Source organism: Lepidochelys kempii, chromosome 10, assembly GCF_965140285.1.
Source record: "Lepidochelys kempii isolate rLepKem1 chromosome 10, rLepKem1.hap1, whole genome shotgun sequence".
Taxonomy (NCBI): Eukaryota; Metazoa; Chordata; order Testudines; family Cheloniidae; genus Lepidochelys; species Lepidochelys kempii.
Window position 1 is genome coordinate 54,844,721 of NC_136389.1, and position 17,662 is coordinate 54,862,382.

At 41.5% G+C, this 17,662-nt stretch overlaps 1 protein-coding gene across 5 annotated transcripts in view; it reads left to right on the forward strand.

The window, feature by feature from the left end:
• Positions 1 to 17,662, forward strand: part of OTUD7A (OTU deubiquitinase 7A) — a 253,547-nt gene that overhangs the window by 177,746 nt on the left and 58,139 nt on the right. For all 5 annotated transcript variants that reach the window (XR_013636423.1, XM_073303653.2, XM_073303652.2 and 2 more), the window contains one exon: positions 2,260 to 2,478. Coding sequence is in view for 4 of the 5 variants with exons in the window: in XM_073303653.2 (XP_073159754.2) it covers positions 2,260 to 2,478 (219 nt within the window). In the remaining variant the exon portion in view is untranslated. The remainder of the gene's footprint in view (positions 1 to 2,259; positions 2,479 to 17,662) is intronic.

Below are 17,662 nucleotides of genomic sequence, written 5' to 3' on the forward strand. Positions count from 1 at the left end.
TTGTACACTCTTCGGCAGGCTGGGAGCAGGCCCTGGATGTGATGATTGTTCACGTTGGCGAAAATAATTTGGGAAGTTGTAAGGGGGTTGTCTTGATAAGAGGGATTTGGGGATGAGGCAAGATTTTTCTGGGTGTGGGTGTGGCAACTATTTGGTCTGACATGTTACAGCGCAGAGTGTGGTGGGGAGCAGTGAAGCCTCCAGGGGTAGTGTTAAGACCAAGAGGTATACAAATAAGAAGGTAGCTAAATTCATAAGTACCCAAGGGGGGTTTTATCCAGACATATCTTTCTTGCCAAGCAAGTTATTCAGAGGATGGGGCACACCTATCCAACTGGGAAATGGGTACATTTTTGTCTGATATTAAGGAAGGAATCAGTGAATGTGTGGAGCCTGATTGCAGGTAAGGGGTTGGGGGGAGTTCACAGCCAAATGGAATTGCTGGCACCTCCTTGTGGCAGATGTTCAGGGCAGATACTCATTATGGAAGGGATATGGTTATTGGGTAAAATGGATTGGAAAAGGATGTAAAATAAAGCATCCCTTAAGGGAGCTAAGGAAATGGGGGGTCAGGGCTGGGCGTCCTACATCTGTTTTAGCAGGGAGCCAACACCCCCTCCTGTTCTAGCTCCCTTAACTTTCTTATGAGATGGCTGGAACCAGGTTGAGGATTATGTGGAAATGATTAAGGAAATAATGATGACCTGCATTGTACAATTTATTGCCAGGTACACCCATATATTTGAAGTGAATAAAGTTGCATCTCAATAAACCACATCCATTGCCTGCTGTGTTTCTTCTGCCATGGCTGGACAATGGACCTGCCTTTAGGGAGTTTCTTCCTAAAGCCAAACAGTTATTATTGACTTTTGCTGAAGTATGACAACTTAAACTTTTAAAATTATTTTATCTCGTGCAACTGTGGGTATACTTTTTATCCTATATCCATGTCTAGTTGTTTATTTTAATGCTACCAAGCTCTGGGTCTCCATGATGTTTTATGGCTGTTCGTTCCACAGATGGCCTCTGTTCTGTTTTTTAAAATATCTTTTTATCAGTTTTATCGAATAACTACTTGTGCGTGTATTGGGAGAGGTAAATAAGTGCATGATACTGACCTTATCCATTCATCATTTTCTAAAACTCTCTCAGATCCTTCTTGCTCATTTCCTCTCTAAACCGTCTCCATCTTTTCAATATCTCTTCATACAGAAGGTTTTCCATGCTCTAATCTTTTTTTCCTCCCACTCTGTTTTTGGACTTGTTCTATTTCTGTCTTTTTGGATATAAGGTTACTGGAACTGAACATAGTGTTCCTGGTAAGGGTGTGTCATCGAACTATAATACTGGCATTATAATAATGTCAGCAGTGCTTTCTAGCACACTCTTTGTAGATCCCTATGTTTTGTTTGCCTTGCTGACCTCTCCTCTGTACATTGAGTAGATGTTTTCATTGAATTTCAATAAGGATTTATAGCAAAATAGGACAAAGGGTCCCATTGTTTGTTTGTTTTTTGTGGTTTTGGTTTTTTATAAAATAAGGTTCTTCCTTAATATAGGCTTGCACTATTCTTCATTCTCTGTGAACTGCCTTTTATTCTTAGGATCAGGGCATATAAAGCGAACTTGTCTTTATAGCAGAATAATGATGTTGAGATTACTTCTGAGTCAACTTTTGAGATTAAAGCAGAATGTGGTATGTTTGATGTTTGGAGTGATGTGAGATGATGGTTGTGTGCTGAATTTCATTTGATCCTTAACAAGTTAACCAAACTTAAGGGTTTGAAATATATAATAGTTATGGTCTGTCACAATCTACTAGTATATATTTCTTCAAATAAATCCTTGAACACAATTCTCCAAAACCCAATTCTACAGAAGCACTTCTTTCACCAGTCATTGTTTTAAAAGTTAATCTGTCCAGTCAGAGCCACGTTAATCTGTAATGTGCACAACTTCAGAGTAGGAACCATGTGTTCTTTTATGTTTGACAGTGCCCAGCAAAATGGTGGTAAATAACAATAATAATAAATAGTAAGTCCTCAAATGATGGAAATGGAGTTGCATTTGGAATGAGTTCATTTGTTGATAAAATACCATCATAGGAAAGACGGGGAGGCATTCTTCCTGGTCTCATATGTCAATTGTACCACCACCTTCCACTTGCCTATTTTTAGGATGAAGAAAGTATTGTCATAAAATCATGACTCTTGTTGTAATGTTCTTACTTCCCTCAATCTGTCTTGGGTTCCTCCACAGAAAAACGACTCTCCAGAGGTATTTCTCATGCCAGCTCAGCCATAGTCTCCCTTGCTCGATCACATGTAGCAAATGAATGCAGCAATGAACAGTTTCCTTTGGAGATGCCTATATACACATTCCAGCTACCAGATCTTAGCGTGTACAGTGAAGATTTCAGAAGCTTCATTGAACGTGACTTAATCGAACAGGCAACAATGGTTGCTTTGGAACAAGCAGGTGAGTGAATGCTCTGGATGGCAGCAGTTGTGTGATCTGACACTTGCTTTAACATTCTTCGATCACACTTCATTACTGCAGCTGGCGCATCCTGCACCAGAAATAAATGTGAGCAATCAAAAACAAATACCGTGTTCTTTGGAATATCACATGCAGTTCCCAGCTCCATCTTTAAGTCTCTGCAGTAATTAGTGGCAGATTGGTTTAATAAAACAGGGAAACTGAGAGAGAAAAGAGGAGAGGAGGGGAAGGAGAATGATAGGCCAGGAGAGTGAGACTGATCAGGGGGAGGGAAAGGGGAGAGAATGCTGTAACCCATTGAATGCCATCAGTCAGTAGAGTTTGGGATCATTTATAGCACTATCCTTGTGGCGCAGTTTCCCCATCTATAAAATGGGGATAATGATATTTATTTGCTTTGTGAAGTGCTTTGAGCTATAAAGATTAAATGAAGCATAAAATAGAGAGATTTATGATTTTTATATGTGTGTGTGTATATATAAAAATAATAAATATTAGTTAGGTCCCATATTAAATCTACATTTAAAAGTTGCATGTGAAATTGAATGTAAAACTAGCAAAAAATGTTTAAGAACATTCTATTGTAAATAATATTTAATGAATGAGAGACTCTGAGGTGGAAGTTAGATAGCAACATGCTATTGAGAGACAGCCAGGGTTTCAATCCTGGCTCTGCTGATGACATTTGGAGATTGCCATAATTTGAGGGACAGCGGACATAGCTCCGAACTCCAAGGAGCGCCAAAGACCGCACTCCTTGTATGAACCTCCTACATCTCTTGCTTCAAATGCCCAGTCCCCACTCTGCCTTGTCTCATTCTTAGGCTCTAATGAGCTTCCAAGTAAATTGCTTCACTAGCCACTGTAAGAGTAGTGCTTGCTCAAGTGTACTCCTTCTGCATTGGCATAAATGGAACATCAGTGTCACTCATTGCAGCTACGTCTCTTGTCTTTCCTTAATCTTACATCAAAACCTTTACATTTTGAAACGCATTTTGTCATTTGGGTAGGATTTGCCCCAGAATTTAAAGGGCATTGTATCAGAAACAGTTAGTGTAAAGTTTTTTCTTCTTCTTCCTCTACACTGAAAATTCTGTCATGGTTGATTTGCTTACATTGTAGTTTTACAGGGTGGTGTACATGGTGTCATGTCATTTTAAAAATGTGTAGGAAGCCATCTGTTAAAATATGGAGTTAATTGATTCTATAACATGTGTGCACTAGAAGAAATTTACTTCTGAAAATCAAGAGAAATTACATGTAATAAATACTTCCATATTTATTACTTCCTTAACCGTAAGAAAGTATGGAATCTGCACTGAGCAGTACTGTCTTCTGCTGATACAGCACCTTTTGCATAACATAGTAAACATTTTTCTAATACAACATATTTTATAATGGATCTATTTGCAATGACTTATTTTAAAATGCTATATTTTCATTTAATACACAGTTATTGGCTCGAGATGGAGTGAACTGGAAGCCCAAATCCAAATAGTATACGGGCATGGGGTATATAAAATCCAGACCCAAACGTGTATCTAAATTTCACAATTACAGATGACCAGGTAATGAGCAAAACGCTGAATATGAACACCACTGAACTTTGAATGGGGGATGTTGAACTCCAGACCTGAATTTTGCAGCTCAGCCCCATGAGTAGTTATAACTAAAACTTAATGAAAATAGAGACCGACAACCATTAGAGTAGAATAAATACTGATTCAAATTGTTGACCAAGAATCAAACTGAATCCAAACTAAAACTGTTTTGTGAAGTTCAAAAGTATTTAATACATATTTTTCTTTTGCATTTTCTCATATCTCTGAACCCCTTTGGGTTTGGGCCAATCACAGAAGTAAAAGTTCCAGTTCAATTTTTATTCAAGTGAATATTTATGAATGATTCTTTGAGTTATTTCCTCAGCTCTAGTCAACCATAAAATCAGATGACTGTAATTAGAAGCTTCCTTATGGTGCAAAATAGCAGCCATACTAAAGAAAGAGTTTCATTTCACTCATTACATTCAGTACATTGTCTCAGTTGTTCATGACACACGTGGTATTTATTGGCTGCAAGAAAACAAATGATCTTAGAATATGCTCATCCTTTTGCACAGCTCCATCTTTATACCTCTTTTTAAGTTAATATAGAAATTAATTATGATTAGACCGATGATTAACTTAATACAACTTAATACAATGCGCAAACAATACAGGAATAAACAGTGATTTCTAGATAGACAGAGTTTTGTGAATTTTTCTATAGCTGTAGGAAATGTTTAACAAATCATAGAATCATAGAATATCAGGGTTGGAAGGGACCTCAGGAGGTCATCTAGTCTAACCCCCTGCTCAAAGCAGGACCAATCCCCAACTAAATCATCCCAGCCAGGGCTTTGTTAAGCATGACCTTAAAAACCTCTAAGGAAGGAGATTCCACCACCTCCCTAGGTAACCCACTCCAGTGTTTCACCACCCTCCTAGTGAAAAAGTTTCTCCTAATATCCAACCTAAACCTTCCCCACTGCAACTTGAGACCATTACTCCTCATTCTGTCATCTGCTACCACAGAGAACAATCTAGATCCATCCTCTTTGGAACCACCTTTCAGGTAGTTGACAGCCGCTATCAAATCCCCCCTCATTCTTCTCTTCCGCAGACAATCCCAGCCTCTCCTCATAAGTTCTCTCAGCCTCTCCTCATAAGTCATGTGTTCGAGTCCCTTAATCACTTTTGTTGCCTGTCATAAATATAAAGGGAAGGGTAAACCCCTTTGAAATCCCTCCTGACCAGGGGAAAGCTCCTCTCACCTGTAAAGGGTTAAGAAGCTAAAGGTAACCTCGCTGGCACCTGACAAAAATGACCAATGAGGAGACAAGATACTTTCAAAAGCTGGGAGGAGGGAGAGAAACAAAGGGTCTGTGTCTGTCTGTAGTCGTCTTGGCCAGGGACAGACCAGGAATGGAGTCTTAGAACTTTTAGTAAGTAATCTAGCTAGGTATGTGTTAGATTATGATTTCTTTAAATGGCTGAGAAAAGAATTGTGCTGAATAGAATAACTATTTCTGTCTGTGTATCTTTTTTGTAACTTAAGGTTTTGCCTAGAGGGGTTCTCTGTTTTTGAATCTAATTACCCTGTAAGATATCTACCATCCTGATTTTACAGGGGGGATTTCTTTATTTCTATTTACTTCTATTTTTTTATTAAGTCTTCTTGTAAAACACTGAATGCTTTTTCATTGTTCTCAGATCCAAGGGTTTGGGTCTGTGGTCACCTATGCAAATTGGTGAGGCTTTTTATCCAACATTTCCCAGGAAAGGGGGGGTGCAAGTGTTGGGAGGATTGTTCATTGTTCTTAAGATCCAAGGGTCTGGGTCTGTAGTCACCTAGGCAAATTGGTGAGGCTTTTTACCAAACCTTGTCCAGGAAGTGGGGTGCAAGGTTTTGGGAAGTATTTTTGGGGGAAAGACGCGTCCAAACAGCTCTTCCCCAGTAACCAGTATTAGTTTGGTGGTGGTAGCGGCCAGTCCAAGGTGTAATATTTTGTACCTTGGGGAAGTTTTGACCTAAGCTGGTAAAGATAAGCTTAGGAGGTTTTTCATGCAGGTCCCCACATCTGTACGCTAGAGTTCAGAGTGGGGGAGGAACCGTGACATTGCCGTTCGCTGGATGCTTTCCAATTTTTCCACATCCTTCTTGTAGTGTGGGGCCCAAAACTGGACACAGTACTCCAGATGAGGCCTCACCAATGTCGAATAGAGGGGAACGATCACGTCCCTCGATCTGCTGGCAATGCCCATACTTATACATCCCAAAATGCCACTGGCCTTCTTGGCAACAAGGGCACACTGTTGACTTACATCCAGCTTCTCATCCACTATAACCCCTAGGTCCTTTTCTGCAGAACTGCTGCCTAGCCATTTGGTTCCTAGTCTGTAGCGGTGCATGGGATTCTTCCGTCCTAAGTGCAGGACTCTGCACTTGTCCTTGTTGAACCTCATCAGATTTCTTTTGGCCCAATCCTCTAATTTGTCTAGGTCCCTCTGTATCCTATCCCTACCCTCCAGCGTATCTACCTCTCCTCCCAGTTTAGTGTCATCTGCAAACTTGCTGAGGGTGCAATCCACACCATCTTCCAGATCATTTATGAAAATATTGAACAAAACCAGCCCGAGGACCGACCCCTTGGGGCTCCACTTGATACCGGCTGCCAACTAGACATGGAGCCACTGATCGCTACCCATTGAGCCCGACAATCTAGCCAGCTTTCTATCCACCTTATCATCCATTCATCCAGCCCATACTTCTTTAACTTACTGGCAAGAATACTGTGGGAGACCATGTCAAAAGCTTTGCTAAAGTCAAGGAACAACAAGTCCACTGCTTTCCCCTCATCCACAGAGCCAGTTATCTCATCATAGAAGGTGATTAGATTAGTCAGGCATGACTTGCCCTTGATGAATCCATGCTGACTGTCCTTGATCACTTTCCTCTAGGTGCTTCAGAATTGATTCCTTGAGGACCTGCTCCATGATTTTTCCAGGGACTGAGGTGAGGTTGACTGGCCAGTAGTTCCCCGGATCCTCCTCCATCCCTTTTTTAAAGATGGGCACTACATTAGCCTTTTTCCAGTTGTCCGGGACCTCCCCCCGATCACCATGAGTTTTCAGAGATAATGGCCAATGGCTCTGCAATCACATCCGCCAACTCCTTTAGCACTCTCGGATGCAGCGCATCCATCCCCATGGTCTTGTCCAGCTTTTCTAAATAGTCCTGAACCACTTCTTTCTTCACAGAGGGCTGGTCACTTCTTCCCCATGCTGTGCTGCCCAATGCAGCAGTCTGGGAGCTGACCTTGTTTGTGAAGACAGAGGCAAAAAAAAGCATTGAGTACATTAGGTTTTCCACATCCTCTGTCACTAGGTTGCCTCCCTCTTTCAGTAAGGGGCCCACACTTTCCTTGACTTTCTTCTTGTTGCTAACATACCTGAAGAAACCCTTCTTGTTACTCTTAAATCTCTTGCTAGCTGCACCTCCAGGTGTGATTTGGCCTTCTTGATTTCACTCCTGCATGCCTGAGCAATATTTTTATACTCTTCCCTGGTCATTTGTCCAATCTTCCACTTCTTGTAAGCTTCTTTTTTGTGTTTAAGATCAGCAAGGATTTCACTGTTAAGCCAAGCTGGTCGCCTGCCATATTTATTATTCTTTCTACACATCAGGATGGTTTGTCCCTGTAACCTCAATAAGGATTCTTTAAAATACAGCCAGCTCTCCTTGACTCCTTTCCCTCTCATGTTATTCTCCCAGGGGATCCTGCCCATCAGTTCCCTGAGGTTGTCAGTCTGCTTTTCTGAAGTCCAGGGTCCGTATTCTGCTGCTCTCCTTTCTTCCCTGTGTCAGGATCCTGACTCAACCATCTCATGGTCACTGCCTCCCAGGTTCCCATCCACTTTTGCTTCCCCTACTAATTCTTCCCGGTTTGTGAGCAGCAGGTCAAGAAGAGCTCTGCCCCTAGTTGGTTCCTCCAGCACTTGCACCAGGAAATTGTCCCCTACACTTTCCAAAAACTTCCTGGATTGTCTGTGCACCGTTGTATTGCTCTCCCAGCAGATATCAGGGTGATTGAAGACTCCCATGAGAACCAGGGCCTGCGATCTAGTAACTTCCGTTAGTTGCTGGAAGAAAGCCTTGTCCACCTCATCCCCCTGATCCAGTGGTCTAGACTCCCACCACAATATCACCCTTGTTGCTCATGCTTCTAAACTTAATCCAGAGACACTCAAGTTTTTCTGCAGTTTCATACCAGAACTGTGAGCAGTCATACAGCTCTCTTACATACAGTGCAACTCCCCCCACCTTTTCTGCCCTGCCTGTCCTTCCTGAACAGTTTATATCCATCCATGACAGTACTCCAGTCATGTGAGTTATCCCACCAAGTCTCTGTTATTCCAATCACATCATAATTCCTTGACTGTGCCAGGACTTCCAGGGTTTCTTCAGGTATGTTGGCAACAAGAAGAAAACCAAGGAAAGTGTGGGCCCCTTAATGAATGAGGGAGGCAACCTAGTGACAGAGGATGTGGAAAAAGCTAATGTACTCAATGCTTTTTTTGCCTCTGTCTTCACGAATAAGGTCAGCTCCCAGACTGCTGCGCTGGGCATCACAACATGGGGAATAGATGGCCAGCCCTCTGTGGAGAAAGAGGTGGTTAGGGACTATTTAGAAAAGCTGGACGTGCACAAGTCCATGGGGCCGGACGAGTTGCATCCGAGAGTGCTAAAGGAACTGGCTGCTGTGATTGCAGAGTCATTGGCCATTATCTTTGAAAACTCGTGGCAAACGGGGGAAGTCGCGGATGACTGGAAAAAGGCTAATGTAGTGCCAATCTTTAAAAAAGGGAAGGAGGAGGATCCTGGGAACTACAGGCCAGTCAGCCTCACTTCAGTCCCCGGAAAAATCATGGAGCAGGTCCTCAAAGAATCAATCCTGAAGCACTTACATGAGAGGAAAGTGATCGGGAACAGTCAGCATGGATTCACCAAGGGAAGGTCATGCCTGACTAATCTAATCGCCTTCTATGATGAGATTACTGGTTCTGTGGATGAAGGGAAAGCAGTGGATGTACTGTAGCTTGACTTTAGCAAAGCTTTTGACACGGTCTCCCACAGTATTCTTGTCAGCAAGTTAAAGAAGTATGGGCTGGATGAATGCACTATAAGGTGGGTAGAAAGTTGGCTAGATTGTCGGGCTCAACGGGTAGTGATCAATGGCTCCATGTCTAGTTGGCAGCTGGTGTCAAGTGGAGTGCCCCAGGGGTCGGTCCTGGGGCCGGTTTTGTTCAATATCTTCATAAATGATCTGGAGGATGGTGTGGATTGCACTCTCAGCAAATTTGCGGATGATACTAAACTGGGAGGAGTGGTAGATACGCTGGAGGGCAGGGATAGGATACAGAGGGACCTAGACAAATTGGAGGATTGGGCCAAAAGAAATCTGATGAGGTTCAATAAGGATAAGTGCAGGGTCCTGTACTTCGGACGGAAGAACCCAATGCACCGCTACAGACTAGGGACCGAATGGCTAGGCAGCAGTTCTGCGGAAAAGGACCTAGGGGTGACAGTGGACGAGAACCTGGATATGAGTCAGCAGTATGCCCTTGTTGCCAAGAAGGCCAATGGCATTTTGGGATGTGTAAGTAGGGGCATAGCGAGCAGATCGAGGGACGTGATCGTCCCCCTCTATTCGACATTGGTGAGGCCTCATCTGGAGTACTATGTCCAGTTTTGGGCCCCACACTTCAAGAAGGATGTGGATAAATTGGAGAGAGTCCAGCGAAGGGCAACAAAAATTATTAGGGGTCTGGAACACATGACTTATGAGGAGAGGCTGAGGGAACTGGGATTGTTTAGTCTGCGGAAGAGAAGAATGAGGGGGGATTTGATAGCTGCTTTCAACTACCTGAGAGGTGGTTCCAGAGAGGATGGTTCTAGACTATTCTCAGTGGTGGAAGAGGACAGGACAAGGAGTAATGGTCTCAAGTTGCAGTGGGGGAGGTTTAGGTTGGATATTAGGAAAAACTTTTTCACTATGAGGGTGGTGAAACACTGGAATGCGTTGCCTAAGGAGGTGGTGGAATCTCCTTCCTTAGAAGTTTTTAAGGTCAGGCTTGACAAAGCCCTGGCTGGGATGATTTAATTGGGGGTGGGTCCTGCTTTTGAGCAGGGGGTTGGACTAGATGACCTCCTGAGGTCCCTTCCAACCCTGATATTCTATGATTCTATGATTCTCCTGGCTTGTTTCCCAGGCTTCTTGCATTTGTGTAAAGACACTTGAGATAACTTACTGTTTGTCCTGCTTTCTTAGTATAAGGCAGGAGCCCCCCCCGCCTTTCGCGTTCTCCTGCTCGTGCTTCCTCCCAGTATCCCGCGTCCCCACTTACCTCAGGGCTTTGGTCTCCTTCCCCCGGTGAACCTAGTTTAAAGCCCTCCTCACTAGGTTACCTTCCTTCTATGAGCTTCCTCAGGAGTTGTAGTAACTACTCAGAGAAGCCGCCAAGATGTAAGCCTCGGTGGGCTTTCCCCAGGTGAACTCCCTCTGTTCGCCGCTCAGCTGGTTCGCAGCTGACTGGCTTTTTATAGCAGTCAGGCCCACTCAAGGCTCACCTGGAACAAAGCACTCCCAATTCACACCTTTCAAACAACCAACCAATCAAGCACATGGTCAAATTGGCAAACTGTCTCCACAACAGACACTCAGATACTCACCAGCACAGCCTCCTTAATGCAGCCCTTAACGTACCTCCTCTCAGACAGATCCCAGGCAAACTCCCTCTGTTAGCCTCTCTGCTGTTCGCCGCTCATCTATGGAAGTTGTCAGAATTATCTCTGTTTTCTATAAAATGTTATCTTTAGTATTATAATTCAGTATATATGGTTTCCTGACAGCTTAACCTTCATTGTGATCAAAATGCATAATTGTCCTCCTGGGTTTTTAAGTTCCAGAATAGTAATTATTTCCCTCTTTGCCATGGTGAAAGGTAAACAACAGACCCTCAAGAAACAAACAAACCATTCATAGTAAGCTTTAAAAGTTCAGGTCAGTCATTTTATAATAATACCTAAGGCAAGGTCACAATCCTGCACTGAGTACCTGCAGATGCTCCCTGGCACCTTCATAGTTCTCAGTGCACAATCAGGGCCATATTTGGTTCATATCAACCATTTGTGCAGGGGCATAGTGAGATTTAATCACACAATTAAGCTTCCACATCTCATGAGAAATCTATATTGTAGTGGGTCTTTGAGCCTCTCTTCATGATTAATTAATGAAAGTACATCTTGAAATTTGGTCTCATTTTATGAGAGACAAGTTTATATATCTTTCATGCACTGACTATAACTTTGTCTAATAAGGAATCTAAACCTTGAAAAGCAGCATTTCATAACTTCTGTGGGGAAAAAAATTAAATCTCTAATTTTAATTTTAATTTATGACTGGTTTGGACTTGTAAGTCAGCCATGAAAGTCATTTGAAAAAATATACCTAAAGTAAATAATATACTGTGTGGGTTTTAATAAACACATTAATCTGATGAATGAAGCATGAAATGAGTACATCTGTACTGGTTCTATAATATTTAATTTAAACTTTGACTTAGATTTTAAATTAATGTAATGAATGTTTAATAAATATACACAATTTTATAGAAATATAAGTAGCATCCATAGCATCTGAGTACAATACAGTGAAAACTACTGCAAGAGAAGACTAGATCCTCAGTCCTACTACATTGTCTTTGCCCAACTCTGGTTATATATAGGGCCCATAAAATCATTTCTATTTGCCACTTGAGAAATACCCAGTTACGTACAACCACAACTGCTGCTCTGCACTATAATAATCTGATGTACAAATTATATGGTGCTCTATTGTTGGCTGTACATTGGTGCATTTTCTGTTTGTTGTTACAGTTAGTAGGTAAGACAAGGGGAAGAGGAGGAGTGGGGTTATCATCTAGTCAGTAGCAGCACTCAGAATTTTTACCACAAGTCCTTCATGTGAATATACAACAACATTAAATGGTTAAGTAGCCTGCTTCCCTAGCTGAGTATGGGTTGATTTCTAAGTACCAACTAACAGGGGAAGGGCAGGGAAAGCAATATAAGTTGGCTCCTTCCACCATCAACTCCGTAATCCACCCAGTTCCATAGACCTCCCATAAAACAGCAGAAAACACCATTGTCAAACTTTTGTAGTATTTTTTAGGCACTTTGTTTTAATTACTGTTTCTCTCTGAAAACCAAATTGAGACCCAATGTAAGCAGAAGCAGTCTATAGGGCTGATCACAGAATACGTCTACACTGCCAAAAATGACCCCCAGCAGCTAGTTTGAAAGCCCAGATCAGCTGACTCAGGCTTGTGCTATGGGGCTCAAAATAGCAATGTAGTAGTTCAGGCTTGGGCTGGAGCCCAGACTCCAAGACCCTCCTCCTGTCGCCAAGTTTCAGAGCCCAGGCTCCAGACTGAACCCAGATGTGTACACTGATTATATTAGCCTCATAGTGCAAGTCCCATAAGCCCAAGTCAGTTGACCCTGGCTCTAACACTCTGCTGCAGAGGGGTTTTTGCTGTATAGATGTACCCTAGATGCAAAGGTTGACATTGTTCTCCTATGTCTTATTAACTCAATTATTGCTTATAGGTAACTGCAGAATATTATTTCACAAGCATGGTGACAATTCACGCTCATATGTTTGAGCGCAGGTCTAGTGCTTTATATTAAACAGTGGCTACATTGCCTTCCATTATCATGAAAGGAAATGGGATTTCTATCCTGAATTGAAAAAGATAGAACTGCAAACAGTGTGGAAAATAACCCTGGGATTTTGTTGTTGTTGTTGCAGTCCTGAGTGCCAACCTCCAATGGCTGACTGTTTGGATAACAACAGCACTGCTTTCCAAATGTGGACTAAATGATAGGAGTCAGATTACACAACAAATTTCTGTACTGTTTCATCTAAGATTGAAGATGTCTCTCTGGACTGGTTTTGGTTTGTTTTTTCCAGTTTAAGAGAAAGTCATGATGGGATTTGCTGTTCTAAGTTAGTCAAAGAAAAGCTGCCAAAAAAGCAGGGGGACATTTTCACAAAATGCAGGCTTTTCACTAATGTCAATATTCAAAACATTCAACCAGCTGTTGCTATTTATATATAATCTTATCTAAAGGGGAGAAGTGGTGGATACCAGCATTTGACTTGTGTGCCAGGTCACACAAGAATTATCAGTAGTGGATGAGAGTCCTTTTGAGGCTGAGAAGACTTGAGTACAAGACTTGTTTTGCAAGCAAAAGGTATTATTTTGGGGCTTACTCTTTTGCACGGGGAGGTGGATCACTGGAGAAATAACTTGTCTGGAGAAGTGAAAGGAAAGCAGTTTTTTCGTGAGATGAAAGATCTAGTATTGCAATGGTCTGAAGGGGCAGCCTAAAAGCAGATTATCTAGAAGTTTGAGATAGGTTGCTGCAAATATCACAAGCCAAGAGAGTTTATTAGCAGACAGTCACTGGTCAGCATTATCTAGAATTATATGAGAATGCTCTAGATCAGTAGTTTTCAACCTTTTTTTCATTTGTGGACCCCTAAAAATTTTCGAATGGCGGTGTGGGCCTCTATGTAAATCTTATACGTAGTCTGCAGATCCCCAGGGTTCCGCAGACCACAGGTTGAAAACCGCTGTTCTACGGTAACAACCTTTTGCAGACCCCTTAGACATAGTCTACAGACCTCCAAGGCTCTGCAGACCACAGGTTGAAAATCACTGCTCTAGACTGAATTGCCCACCTTTACCCCTCTATATTATTCTCCCTATGTATTGCCTGTTTCTTGAAATGGTTTATATTTATTTTCTTACTGTGTATGTGTAGTGACTTTACATATCTGGGAGTCCATATTTGCCCTGAAGGCAATCTAGCTCTAGTGTGAAACTGTTTTCCAGTGTTGTTGAGGGCACTTCAGGAGTAATTCCTCCTTTCCCCCTGCTGAGAGACATAATTTATAAGTGACTATGCATCACATCCATGCAAGCTGCTAGACATTAATTCTGCATAAATAAGGCTGTAAACACATTTCATTTCTTGCTCTGGTTTCACCTTCCAAGAAAATATAAAACCAAGAATAAAATAGGGCAGGAACATGTAACTGAGGCATAGTACACATACACTCCATAGAGGTTCTTTAATATCATACATTCCAACTGTTGCATTGAATTAGGACTGCTCTTATGTGTAGCAATGACCTTGCAATAGAGTGGGTAAGGGATATTTCATAATGCACCTCAATAAAGTTGAAAGCAACAGCACATTAGTCTTTGTAAAGGTCAGTCTTTTAACACAGTCCATTTTGTTGCCTATTTTGATGTTGTGTCTGCATTTTTAATGGAGTTTTGTGTGAGAGGACATTAAGGATTATGATTGCACATCTAATACATTCTTGCATTATACAGTCTACAACATATCAAATCATGATGCTTCTGTGGCCCAATCTTTCCAGCTTGCTGACCAAACATATTATTTCAGAAAGGTCAAGAGGCTCCAAATCAATACTGTGGAATACACTCCCTGCCTTGTTCTGTATTTGCTTTGGGCCACTCAGGCAATGCAAATGAAGCTAAAACCATCCACAAGTCTTCTGCTGCTGATCTCCCCTAGCAACGAGAGTCCCAGTAGGCACATATCTTGGATGTAGCTAGTCTTAACATGTCCCTCTCTGCAGCCAATGGTGCAATGGGCATTTTGGAAAGGGGTGTATTGGAGGTAAGAAGGAAAGTGTCCAAAGCACATTTAGGCTATCCCTAGCCCACATGTGTTCTCAGGGGTCAGTTGGTAGCTGGTACAAGTTAGAACAATCCCCAAGCAACTTGTTGTTGCTTCTCTTCTTTTCCCCTTTCACTCAGCTACCCAGGATAGCTGTATGGGGAAGGGGTACTTTGCTAGCCAGTCAGTTCTTGTCTCTCTCTCCCTTGGGTGCCTACAGCCCAGCAAAGAATCAGGAAACAGAGCAGCCAGAATAGTCTTAGGTGATGGCTCGGGATTGCTTTCCAATTCATAGTCAAATATACTTTTTCTTCTTAACACAGTCAGCTTTGAGGGTTACAAGTGGTTGCTGAGCTACAACTTGGACACCTCTGTAATCCATAAGATAAAATTTCGGGAATGTCACTCTGTGTGTCATTCTGAAGCCTACAATATCTGTAGTCACCTGATCTGGTCCAGAGACCCTGGGCTTAACCTGTCCAGAGGGACCAGCTACCCTGTGACAGTTAGTGTCCAAAATAAAGTTTTAACTATGTCACGAAATGAGCAATGGTCCTGTAAAGCTTCTGCTGAGCTCTCTATCAAGTCGTGTTTACTCTCAAGGAGTTAGTTTCCAAAAGAGCGGTAGAAGTATTAGTATCATTTTTGCTATTGCACTTCATCAGAGAGCAGTGGCTTTTTAAGCAGAACTATTAAGTGGTGCTTTGTACCTTTAAAAATTAAATAATAAAAATTCAGAGGCAAAAGAGGCAGGATTCCAGAGGCAGGATGACCACAGTGGCTGGCTACAAGCATAGGTGCCGGAACTAGCAGTGTGTGTGGGGGGGGCTATTGCACCCTCTGAGTTGAAGTGGTTTCCTTGTTTCCAGGGTTTACAGTTTTGTTCAATAGCTCTCAGCCCCCCCACTATAAAAAATTGTTCCAGCGCCCTTGGCTACAAGTGAGTCAAGTGTGGCACTGTCACAGCGTTTGACTGCCCCTCTCAGAAGACAAGTCCCACTGTGAAGATGTGAGAAATAGGGAGCTGAACATACATAGAATTCTAGAATATCAGGGTTGGAAGGGACTCCAGAAGGTCATCTAGTCCAACCCCCTGCTCGAAGCAGGACCAATTCCCAGTTAAATCATCCCAGCCAGGGCTTTGTCATCTAAAACATCTAAAACACCTATTATAAAACCAGTAAACTGTCAAGGTGCAAGTGGTGGCATCTGGTGGTGTCTGAATGAAAGACAAACTGAATACATTACAACAGAGAGAGAGAAGTCTAGCTTGTTCTTAATACTGTCTTTGCAAAAACAGAAATAAACCAGTCTGAAAGATACCCATTTCCATATGGGACTTCACGTAAGCTGCTTTTCTAACTCCCTCCCCCAAAATCTATGTAATTGGTAGATGAATGTAATGGTTAGGCTGAAAGACTAGCAGTGCAGTGGTTTCTATTCAAGGCCTCTTTATTGCCAAAATAATCTGATGCAGCTGTGTCAATATTTTATAAACCACAGACTTGTTAATATCAACTGAAAAATCATAATAGCCACAAGCTGACTGAAAAGAAAGAGATCACTTTGTGCTCATAGAAGGAATGGCTATTGATGGATGGAATGACTATCAATCTACAGAGATGTCCTCCAATGGTAATCAAATGCCCCTAGATCTACTGTAAACATTTATGAACACCAAACTTTAGGGTTTTAAATTAGCAGTTTCCTGGTCTGTGTTGAAGTGCAATTGAGCTGTCCCTTAAGAAATACGTAGGTCTTGCATGTTTTAGGTGTTTGGAAGTCTACTTAAAGTGCTTTATCTTATCACTGATGTATTAATACCAAAATATTCTGTACAAGGCAGGTGACAGGTTGTTATTTCACAGCCCGTAGAAACAGGAGTTGCTAAAAACAATAACTCATTATTTCCAGTGTTATCTCTCCCAAAGCTATCCAGTGGCTCTTTAAATTAAGCTGCTCATTTGCACATTTAATTTTGAAAAGACTGGTTTGGGTTGTTAAGTGTGTACCAACTGGCTTTTGAATTCCTGTAGGATTACCAAGTTCATTTAGTAATCGATCTACAGTACATTTATTGTGTATTGTACAGTAACTCTTAATCCTGAATGTTTTAATTGAAATTTAATTAGATAGTTATGGTCTGATAATGAATAATTGATTATTAAAGACACATTTATTGATGCTCACCAAAACTATTGTATGTGGTGTTTGTATGCTTCTATTACTGCACGCAAGCTTCAGTATATTTATTTGTAATAACAACATTAACAGGCAATAAGCATCTGATTACGTGATTTCAAACTTTTATTTGAGAGCCTTAATTTTAAAAGCATTGCCAGCTATCCTAATACTATAGATATTTTTTCATCTTCTCTTGCAAATGGATTGTGTGTATGTAGTATTTTTAAAGAAAGTTATTTTAAAATAGCTATACACTGTTATAACATGCAAAAATAGTGGTGTGGGAAAATCATGCCACTGACTTGTGCAAAACAATTTCCTTATCCAAATTGCTGCTCATCTCATCAGTATCATTTCCAGAAGGAGGAGAGGATAAAGCCAGGAAAAGATATTGTAAGCATATGTTAATTGATTGATCAGCCACCAACTGCTGACTTCATTACCTATGGTATTAATTGCAATTTTCACAACTGACAGCCTTTCAAAAAGGATGTGGGGAAATGCACAAACTAAACAAATTATTAGTAATCACCTGCCCCATAGTGTTTTTACAATAACTAGTTCTGATCCCTTTGTTTACATAAAGAACATAAAGGTGCCCATTTAAACACAAAAGAAATAATATCTGAAAACATGCTCCACCCAGTTGGCATACATAAAT